The sequence below is a fragment of the Epinephelus moara genome, chromosome 24 (assembly GCF_006386435.1).
Source record: "Epinephelus moara isolate mb chromosome 24, YSFRI_EMoa_1.0, whole genome shotgun sequence".
NCBI lineage: Eukaryota > Metazoa > Chordata > Actinopteri > Perciformes > Serranidae > Epinephelus > Epinephelus moara.
Window position 1 is genome coordinate 27,646,012 of NC_065529.1, and position 11,776 is coordinate 27,657,787.

Consider the following 11,776-nt stretch of genomic DNA (forward strand, 5'->3'; position numbering starts at 1 on the left):
GGCTGACACATAGAGACAAACAACCATTCACGCTCACATTCACACCTACGGACAATTTAGAGTTATCAATTAACCTAGTCCCCAATCTGCATGTCTTTGGACTGTGGGAGGAAGCCGGAGTGCCCGGAGAGAACCCACGCTGACACCGGGAGAACATGCAAACTCCACACAGAAGGGCTCCCACACCTGGGATCGAACCGGCAACCCTCTTGCTGTGAGGCGAGAGTGCTAACCACCACACCACCGTGCCGCCCTTTGTTTAATACTCATCTCTTTATGTGTCTACATGTTACTGTATGTTGTTGTATGTGTGCAAGGCAAGCTGTTCAAACAAATTGCTGTCTACAAGGATCGACTAGCTTCTGGAGCCAGCCCCAAGTGGCCATTAGAAGAACTGCAATTTTTGGCAGTTCTGCATTGGCTTCATTTTTCAGCCCCAAAGGTGCCGCTTGGATTGAACGCAGGGAAAAGACGGCACCACTGCTCTAAGATTTAACTGAGCCACAGTATATAACTGTCATGTTTACCATCTATTCAGTTCATATCCTATAAATGGTGTCATTGTGCTGGAAGACAACTGCTGGAACAGTACTGCTAAACACAAGAAGAGCATACTCACTCACAATGGTTCTTATTCATTCATTTTTTTTTCTTTTTCAAAAATATAATTACTATTAAAACGTCAAACCTCATTAAACCAGAAATGCGGTGCAAGAACACACGAACATAAACAGTCAGTTTCATCGTTCACAGACAAACCTAAACAACACTTTAACTACTTAAAAACTAATTGCAGCTAAACGTCTAATCCAGCTGTAACAAAAATTACAGATGGTGCTTTGTCTTAAGTCAGTCTATAGGACTCAGTTCAGTTTGTTTGCTCATTCAGCCCTGAATTATTTAAAGAAAGCAACTATAATTGCATCCTAAATATTTTCCAGCGACACGACCAAGAGCTGCATTAGAGAAGAGCTGTCGTGAACTAGAGTGACTGCTTTGTATTTTGTATTCAGAGCAGCAAGGTGCAGGGTTTTATGTGCAGCGAGGATCAGAAGTAGACAGTTAGTGGTTGGACAAATCTCTTATCACACTTATCAGAGGCATGCAAATCTTGAATGAGAGACAGACTGGGTGTCTGTAGGGGAGACTGGGAAAGGTGGTAACAAAGGAATGGTTGTAACAGCACCAAGATTTTTTTTGCTTTTAGTGACAGGACAGTTTGAAGTGTGAAAGGGGAGAGTGAAGGGACAATATGCAGCAAAGAACCATAAGCTGGAGTTGAGCCCGTGGCCGCTGTGGCAAGGACACTGCCTTTGTACATGAGGGGGGCTTCCCACTGAGTTACTGGGCACATCATAACAGCACCATGCTCACCAAGAGGATGACCTTAGAGTCATGTAATACATTTCTTTTATGACCACCCCATCCCTCCTGACCCTGAATGTGAAATGCTATAGCTGTGTGAAGAACTGTGCAGATTTTACACCGATATTGACTTTTAGGTATGAAAGTAATTTTTTGGAGCAAGACTCTATATTGGTTAAGTAACTTGTATAAAATTAAAGAGTTAAAATGTTATTTCATCTATGCTCACTTCAAACTACCATGCTGCTACAGCTAGCTAAGAAGTAGCTGTTTTACACAGAGGGCCGCAATGAAGATCCTTCATCACACTGCCAATAGGCCCGTTTCCACTGCAGGAACGTAATTTTACGGGGAACCACAGGAACCACCCCCGAAGGACAGAGTTCCGGAACTTTTACAGGGGCTAAACAAGTCCCTGCCTCGGGGTAGGTACTCAGAACGGCCCCGAAAGACTCCTAGGTGGGGCTTGGGGTTTACTTGGTGCTGATTGGATATACTCAAGGAGGGATGTGACGACAACAGAAAGCAACAAAATAGCCGGCATTTTTAAAACTCAGCAGACGAGGGTTAGCTCGTTCATATAGCTTCCGCCACCATGTAAAAAAACTCAGTAAATGGTCCGTGAAAAAAATATTTTTTCCAGCGGATATATTAGTTACAACATGATTGAGCTAGCAAAGCAGTTTTGTGTTGATATGTGTGGTATTTATTCAGTTTTGGGAAATCACGATGTCTAGAAAGCATCAGCTAACAGCAGCAGCAAAGCTAACATCAGGACGTCATCTGTTTAAAGCCTCCCGTTGTCGGATACGACATGAAACTACTCCAGTTAGCTCAATCATGTTGTAACTAAGACATCCGCTGGAAAAAATATTTTTTTCACGGGCCATTTAGTGAGTTATCACAGACACCGCTATCGGCTAATGGCGTCCCTACGTTGCCCCGGTCAAAATGGTCGTGCAACGATTATGTCACATCCAGAGCCCGTAACTTTACAGGAACCTTCCTCCGACTCCGCTCTCAGTGGAGACACGGCAGTTGAGAGGGCCGAGCGAGAGGATGTTCCTGTAGTAGTTCCTGCCCCCCAAATAGTACCAGGAACTTCTTCAGTGGAAACGGGCCTAATGTGTTTTTATACAGCAGCAAACAAAGGTGGCATCATGGCAACCTAGTGTCTGATTATAAATTCTGGAAGCAAAAGAGGCATGACGGGCATGATTGCCACCTTGGAACTACACCTGTGTTTATAGTTACAACTGTGTTTATAAAAAAAGACTCACATTGAATTAAAAATGGTGCCATTCGCTATAGGCTACAAGCTAAATCAATAATTTCTTATTTTCTTTAATATTTTTGTCATATACAGGTGTGCGATGATTATTGTTGGGTAACATGTATATTGATGATGTTAATGTTTCCTAATGTCAACTTTCTAATTGATCATGTGACGACACGATACAATACGATAAGATACGATACGATACGATACTATACGATACTATGCAATATGATATGATGTGGTAGCTAGTTTAGGCCCAAAATCTTTCAAGACTGACAAGCTGAGCACATCTAGTCCAGTGAGCAGTCATGCCTTTTAAAGATAAAGGCGGTGGTAAGGACAAGAGAGAAACGAACAGGAGGAAAAAGTAGCAAAGATCCCTGAATTAAATTTCTTTGGCATTTTTTTAAACAGTTGCCAGTGGTGTGTGTGTGTGCCTTATAACTAGTAACTAGCATGCAGTAGGGCCTGTCACAATAGCGTGCGCTGCAGCCCATGGTAACGCCCTTATGCCACTGAGCATGACACCGCAACAACAATAATTTACTGTCCTTATTATATGCAGTTGATCTTTTGCTTGGACAGTAAGGAGCTCCCGCACCTGTTTGTTTTCCCAGTTCTTTCAGACACGCATATGGGCATTTTGGGATGGCGACCAAGCTGCCATGTTGTTGGAGGAGCAATCACAGGGTTAACGCCAGTGGTGGAGGTGCAAACTGCAAAATCTAACGCTTTGATGTGGATATGATATGCAGTTTTTAATCATATTTTTCCTCACAATTATAGTTTGCCCTAAAAGGGTCTCATTTAGCAGGTGACTTCTGGTGAGAAAATTGGTAATCTTCTAATAAATGAATGGGTTTTATTTTCCACTGGGTTTCTAGCACAACCGTTGACCCTGAATGCCCTTCTCAGGCTCTTTTTCACAGCTCAGGAATCAAATAAATATTTGGAGCTCTCATCTTCATTTTAATGATTCTTGCAGGTCCTGCACTACACCACTTCACTACAGTTATGCACTGGCACCAAAGGAAATAGCAATATTTCAGAGTGATAAACAATACATCTCGGTAATTTTAAAAAACGGCAGCCTGTTTGTTTGCACCTCCAACATAAAGCGGATAATTTGCACTGAATTGTGGGCAGAGTATTATGTCGAAAATTAAAATGTTAACATGCTTGTAGCACAAGATGAAAAGTCAGGGGGTCACCAAGGTCAGCAGGGTTCATCCACTGGGGGACGTGGATTCCTGAACAGCATTTCATGGCAGTCCAACAGGTCAGAGATATTTCAGTCTTGACCGAAGTGGTATACTGCAATCCCTACAGCAATGCCTGGCTAAAAAGTAGCGTACCATTGACTATCACTGGGCACAGCACTCCAGTATTATGTTTCACCTTAAAAAAAAACTGTGGAAATATATGTATATATATTTTGTCTGGCTGAGGCTGGTGGAGCAGATAGACTATCTCAAATTAGTTGCACAGGAATGTTATTTCTGGGAGACACTACAGGAAAAAATTCTTTGCACTAGGCATACTGTAGCTATCAGCTATCCGACTGACTAATGATCATCATAAAAAAAAAAAAAAAAAACTTCAGGAGCGTAGTGGAAAGCTGAGTTTACATGATGGGTAAATACATGAGGAAGAGGCAAAAATCAACCCAGGTACTGAGAGCAGGTGCTGTCAACAACATACAGTGTTTTTTCAAAAATATCTCAGGTGATATTTTTGCTCTGCATGTGACCAAACCTTGGCAGTGTAGGGAATAGTTGTTGGTCACCTCTGCTGAGTAAGTTTCTTTTTTTATCCCACTACAACACCAACAGGGAGGTGTGGTCACAGTGGTAAATAATTTTGTTTGTCTTTTGATTATCTGACCATCAGACCACATATGTCTGGAAAAATATATAATTTTGTGGTTGTTCAGCTGTTTTGCTTTTAGGACTTGGGATGCTGTAAAATGGAAGCAGTGCAAGTTCTAAATTCTAAAACAAACAACAAAACCAAACATTGCAAAACATTTGGTTATCTAATATCAGTATAATTTTGACAAAGCAACTTTTTAAAGAGTTCGTTGTTAGGCAATCTGTTCAAATATTTGCACAAGACAAGTGTATTTGTTTCAAATAATACGAGCTACCAATAGCAAGGATCACAGAGCAGCCTGAGGTGTCACACTAAACACACTAAACAAGGGAAATAGCTGCTCTCACTGCAGCGTAGCCAGTAACCTTTGGCCTACATAATACAGCTACAGGCGCCAAGCAGAAGTGCAACCACAAAAGCCCAGCTGTCTCTGAGCTGCAAGGATACCATTTGTTTCCTGTTCAAGAAATTAAACCAGATAGTGCACAGTCACAGTGTATGTTACCTAGAAATAATAAAAGCAGGGGAAAAAAGCTGCCTGTTACCCTGAGGGAAATGGTAAAGAGTACCTGAGAAAGGTCGCTTCACGTCTGTAGTCTGTGGTTCTGTGGTTCTGTGGTTCAGTGTTATGCTTCCATTTAGCTCTAGGTGGAGTTCATCGGGTGCCTTTTGGGAGAAATACAAGTCTAGATCTCCCGGTCTCTCCAGGACAAGTGCTCTTCCCAGTTCTGACCATGAGTGAGCCCATGGGTAGTTTTGAGAGAGCTGTGTTTGTGTGACAATGAGAGAGAGAGAAAGAGCAACAGGGACAGAGCGAGGGAGGAGGGGGGCGGGAGTGCGATGTGTTTCTGAATGAGCAACTTAAGGCGGAGACTGTCCAGGGAGACCACATGGTTTCAATGTAAAGAGGAGGGGATTTGCACAGTAGCAAACTTGCCGCATGGCTCTGTGAGTGGTAATGTAGGTCATCAGTATGCTCAACGCTCCTCCCAGATAGAAAGGAGCAGGTTGACTCTTCAGAGTTTTGAGTGATGAATGAATCCAGAGACTTTTAGTGATTACTTCACATTTCACCCTAAAAGGGGCTCATTTAGCAGGTGAGCATAGATCAAGATCTTTTTTAAAGAAAAAGTGTCCAGCACTTTGCAAAACTGACGCTATTCCCATCAGCCCCATTCTGCTTTGTCTTTATTGCCAATCAGCCTGTGGTGGGTAGAGTCCTGGAAATCTTTACCTATGTAAAAGTTTAATTACTCCCATAAAAAATGACTCCAGTAAAAGCACAAGTTACTTTCCATTTAAAAATTTTTAGGGTGTGTCAGCTAGTTCAGCAATACTGAAAAAACAGCACTTGTTGATAACATTTTTTTTTTTAGGTTGAATCAACAAGTACGCATTTTCACAAAGCAACAGCACGACTGTGAGTTTAATATTGGTTTTATACTACAGTTCATTTATTGGTTAACAGTGAAAAACAACAACAGATTATAGTTTGTTTGTTTATTTAATAATTTATTATTTGTCCCCACCAACACAAATAGTTTGGCTCCTGGACTGGGAGTGAACTGTCAAGGAGCAAACATAAATATTCCTGCACACCAGCTTGCTACTTTGAGAGCGCTGTTATTTAAAGAAACAGAGCATTCTATTTTTACATGAATTAATGACCCATTAAATAAATTAAACATTCCTACAGTGCCTAGAGTATGCTCTGCTGCTCAGAGAGTGTGGTGTTTTTAATAACCAAATGGTACATTCCAACAGTACTCCGTATTTACAAATGGTCCAGTTTGTGCAAAAGTACGCTAGTATTTCCAAACACACCCTTTGTGTAGGCCTGTTCATTCATATGAAAGTTGCTCAGTGGTCCACGAAGCCAAAAAGTTCAACTGACTTGTATAAATTTCCCCAGATGATTGGCACTGCTTCTGACTGCATGGCCCATAGAGCAGATGCACTGGAGACTTTTAGCCGAGCCAGCTACTTCCTGTGCTAATGGATGAAATTTCTTTCACCATTTTAGTCTATGGGGAAGTCTTTTTGGGCCACAGGTCATCACGTGATGGATGTAATTCCACTGTTTGGTGACTACAAAAATTGGCTTCAAAGCCTGATGCACTTCCTGGGGGCCAGAGGTCTACATGTTAACGCGGGCTGGCTGTTAACTGTATGTTTCCATTTCAGTCAGTATCACTTTAGTCATGGAAAACTTTCCTTGTATTTACAGCATGATATGTGTTGGTATGGCTCTGTTCTAAGACCTCTCTGGCCTTCCATGTGCTTATATGAAAAGCCTGAGGCAGAGAAAGCAAACCTCTCTGCCCTTCCATGTGCGTACATAGAAAGCCTAAGGCAGGGAGAGCAGCAGCAAAGACTACCCGGGTTTTTACACCATTGTCAGGACTTTAAAAAGAGTGCCCTGAATGAGATTTGCCGATTGGTTGTATAGAAAGGAATCATGCAATCCATCAGCCGACTCTCTTCCATCAACCAGCTGATTTGTCAGCTGGGCAGGCTGTTTGAGATCAGCTGATGTAGCTGGGATGTGAGCTGAGCTTGACCCTGTGGCTTGCCTGAACTAACCTTTTACCCAGTTTATTGTGCAATTAGTGAAATGAGTCTGTTGACAGTCACTGTGATGGCATGTACGACTAACAGCTTAATCAGACAGTTGCAACATTGACTGATGTCATATGAGCACACCTGGAGGTTTGCAGTGAAGTATCCAGGCTTCTCTCCCTCCTTCATCCTCTCCCGGTGACCATTCATAATTTAACTCAAAGATTTTTTGTAAAAATTGAGCATAGCGTTAGTTCAGGCGGGACACGATGTCAAGCTCAGCTCACATCCCAGCAACATCAGCTGATCTCAAACAGCCCAATCACCTGATGGAGCAGCTGATTGATGGAAGAGAGTCAGCTGATCACATGATTCCTTCCTATGCAACCAATTGTTCAATCTCAACCAGGGCGCCCTATTTAATCTGCTCTGGCCTGCCTAACGTTACTGTTGCTGCTTCCTCTGCAAGCCGCTTTTCCACCTGCCTCCACCCCAGCTCCTCCTTTTCTTGCTGTGTCTGACTTATCAATGTCATTTCTGTTTGCCAATTGATGCTGCTCTGTTCTGTTCCCAGGGGGTCTTTGCTGCTGCTCTCTCTACCTTAGGCTTTCCATGTAGGCACATGGAAGGGCAGAGAGGTTTGCTCTCTCCGTCCTCTCTTTTATCACTCCTGCACACCAGCTTGCTACTTGGAGAGTGAAATCTGACGAAACTGTGACTGTCTCAGACTGTTGGATACGCAAGCGACAAGTCAATGGGCAGATAGTGGTCTTTAAACCTACTCCAAGTGCTGGAGCACACTCAAACTGGCTCATACTGCACCACTCATAAATCTGGAGTGCTGTTGTAATGTACCATTTGGTTTCTGAGAACACCACACTCTCAGAGCAGCACAGTGTACTCTGGGCACTCTGTCTGGGGAGACGGAGCAGTAGAGCACCAAGCAAAGTGATTTTGTGATTACCTTAATGGTTTTTTAATTCACATAGAAATAGAACATTCAGTTACTTCAAACAACAGCGCTCTCATTACAATAAGAACTCAAATCAGATTGGATTTACGAACACAATCCTAATATCAGGTCTGGCAGGCCCCTTCTAACCCATATCTACGAGACAAAAAACACAGGTAACAGCCATTTAATGGGCGTAGAGCATCTAAATTGGGTGGTAAAAGCCTCCTAACGAGACCAACAGTGAAACTTCAACACTTGACCAACCAGTGGTGTAACTTAATCACTCACTCAGGAGGTCAGACTGTCATATTTATAGGGCTGCCCCCTCTGAGCTGTGGTCCAGACAAAAGTTAACATGGATCAATAAATGACCATTTGTAGTTCAAGGTGCAACATCTTTTGTGATGGCATCGTTTGAGTAACATGGTTTTTTTCCTCATAGGAGAATAGAGGAGGACTAGAGCCTCAAATTTTTTTCTGCAGAGACATTATTTTTACTACCACTGAGAGTCAGTCAATGTTCAAATCCAACACATAGCGGCTTTTAATGAAAAATAATGCCAGCGATGATGCTGTTTAACCAGATTCAAAGGAAGAGGCCAGCAGCAACTTATTCCTTTATTACGCTGTAATTTAGTTTTACTTTGCAGATACAGAACAATTGTAAGTACACATAATTCCAGTGAACTGGAAAAATATTTGAAGAAGAAATCTAAAACTGCACGATCTTAAAGTTAATACCAGAGTAGATAAACAATTTCTCAAAGCCACAAAACAATTTTTACTGTCACAAAGACACAGCTGGTGACCCAAGATGATCCCCTCTCTCCCTCCCTCTGTGTCAGTCTCTGTCACACACAGGCACCCTGAGGTCCCACATCTGCAACCCCAAAATTCCAGCAATTCCAAAAAAGTTGGGATGCAGTGTAAAACATAAATAAAAACAGAATGCATATAGAGATTTGTATAGAGATATTGTCTTTGTTGTTAGTGATATCTAATATTCAAACTCAAACTTTGTTTTTGTAAATATACCCATTCTCACAGAGGCATGTTTATCACTGTGATACATCACCTTTCCTTTTAACAACACTCAGTAAGCGTTTGGGAACTGAAGACACTATCTGTTCAAGTTTAACAGTGATTTTTTTGTTTTATTTTTTATTTTTTCCCCATTCTTGCTTGATATAGGACTTCAGTTGCTTAACAGTCCAAGGCCTCCATTGCTGCATTTTGTGCTTCATAATGCGTCACACATTTTCAGTGGGTGACAGGTCTGGACTGCAGGCAGGTCAGTTTAGTACCTGCACTCTTTTACTATAGCCCCTTTTCCACCAACATTTTCAGGAATTTTCCAGGAATTTATTTACCTGGATAAAATAATTCCTCGTAATCTGTGTGGTTTGCGTTTCCACCACACCTCAAAGTTTGTGCAACTGTGCAAATTTATTCAAATTAGCGTGAAGACGTAGATGATTCTGCGTGTGCCCTGTATGTGGCTCCACCAGCTTGGCTGGTTACATGCTGGTGTAGAGAGAAGGGGCTGTTTGTCTCAGCCAGCAGCTAAGTGTAAAAGTATTTTAAGATAAGTGTCAAACTAAGTTAGTCTACATACAGACAGCTGTCATTTGAGCTTATTACAATTCACTATCAGCTGAACTAGCGTGCTGTCCTTGTGTAAGACATAACGTTAGTGTCGGTGGATGAGAGACTGTGGATGGAGCATATTGAATATCACTGTCTACATGTTTACATGTTCATGCTGCTGAACACATGTATTAATAAAGTATTTGCTTCTTACTCACTAAGGTTAATGTCACTTACAGTAACGAGTGTAGCTGCCGACAACTCGAGTCATTTTCGAGTTATCTTCACTTTGTTTCCACCAGGGCCGCTCGGCTGCTCACCGTTTACCGTGTCGTATAGCCGTGTGTGTGTGTGTGTGTGTGTGTGTGTGTGCGCGCGTGTGTGTGTGTGGAGGAGTTCAGCGCCGGCAGAAAAGAACCAATACCGTGAGCGCTTATCAATACTACAGTCTTTGATAATGTAGCCCCGGGGCTAATTTAGTACAGGGTGTCGGCACCCATCCTTAATCAAAACACAAAGTGAAGCTTGCAGAAATGAAATAAAGTTTGTAGCGGCTGCCCGTGCCAGGAAGTGCGGAACGCTCCAAGTTTGTGTTCCACCAATCAGTGTTCTTCGGCACACAGCCCTGCCCCTCAAGAATTCCAGGTAATCTGAAAAGTCCTACCCCCCTACTAGGTACTTCTTCAGGGAAAGTTTGGGGTTGAGGGAAAGTTTTTTCCCCAGGTAATTTTGGTGGAAACACTCCAAGGATTTTCTAAAGCCCGGGTAAATAAGAAGAGTTCCTGCAGTGGAAAAGGGGCTTTTGACACATGCAACGTTTCAACACATGCAGAATGTGTTTTGGCACTGCATGTCTGGATTAAGCAGGGACGTAAAAATCTGGATGGTCCATTTCCTCTTTGGCCCGGAGGACACAATGACCACGATTCCCAAAATTCATTTGAAATGTGGACTCATCAGACCACAGCACACTACTACTGAAGGTGAACAGTAATTGTTTTGTTGCCTGACATCCAAATTCAAATACTCAGCACCTTGATAATTAATGCTGTTCTCAATGAGTTCAGTCAGGAAATAAAGACCCTGAAAATGTAGTCTTTGTCAAACTTTGTCATTTATGAACAGGCTACGATTATCATTTGGAGCTATATTCAAGACCAGTACTAAATATATATTCTCTTTAATCTCACCTTTGGTCTCATGCCAACCGAGTCAGATAATTTCTCTCCACTGAGGGAAATTAGCAGCTCTTTAGCTGCTAAATGCTCCATTATGTTTGCCAGCTAATATCTAATAGTGTCTGTCAGCTGTTTGGTGCTGCGCAGGTAGTATTATATGTTTTAGAAAACAGCTGCAACCAAAAATGTGAGATTTAACCAAAAGAGTAAAGTTGCTTAACGAGGAATCAGATGTATACTCACCATTTTTCATCTCCCAAAACAGAATGATATCCATGTGGGGATCCTGACATTGTTTCAGGTTTTTCTTTATCAGGATACTTGTCTTCAGTCCACTGCTAATGTCTGTCTGCGTATCTCTGACGGTGGCGCTTGTAACAAGTGTGCAGGGCGTAGTAGGGATAAGATGCTGGACAAATCATTGTACTTGTTGTTAATGAATTATCTTTGGAAACCTCTGTCAAAGTGAGGCTGTACGGGGGTACTCGAGTTCAAAGAAACACAGCTGTCACCTGAGTTAACAATACAAGTCTTACTTCTTCATCAAACCGAGTTGCACATACTTAATCTTTAAACAGTAACTTCAGGCTTACATGGTGTTATTTTTATATTAACCTTCTTTCTAATAATCATTTTAAGAGAACATATTTAATCCCAAACATGACAGGAGGTGACTAACTTATGTGGCCTGAAAAGAGAATAAAATGCTGCACACATTTTTTATACAGCTAAACAGACCATCACTTCCTGTTTAAGCATTATAATAAAGGACGGTTGATCATTTTGGTCCTAAGCAAGATCACACACAGCCTTTAGTACAGTATGTATATTTTAACTGTAATTTCAGTCGAGACGGTCTAGGTAATGCATTAACACTCAGTTAGACAACTGCATGTAGTATGAACATAGAAACAATGTGGCATTCAGAAGCTGGTCGTATATACACTGAATATCAAAATGTATAGCATTTGGATTTGTAAT

At 41.8% G+C, this 11,776-nt stretch overlaps 1 protein-coding gene across 2 annotated transcripts in view; it reads right to left on the minus strand.

Moving 5' to 3' along the window:
- Positions 1 to 11,166, minus strand: part of LOC126386392 (sodium- and chloride-dependent GABA transporter 2-like) — a 38,340-nt gene extending 27,174 nt beyond the window's left edge. The window contains exon 1 of one of the 2 annotated variants that reach the window (XM_050038700.1): positions 11,039 to 11,166. In XM_050038700.1, coding sequence (XP_049894657.1) covers positions 11,039 to 11,088 — 50 coding nt within the window. In that variant the 5' untranslated portion in view covers positions 11,089 to 11,166. Of the gene's footprint in view, positions 1 to 5,085; positions 5,310 to 11,038 lie in introns of those variants that run through there. The other variant, XM_050038701.1, reaches the window with a different exon arrangement.
- Between the last annotated feature and the right edge of the window lie 610 nt (positions 11,167 to 11,776).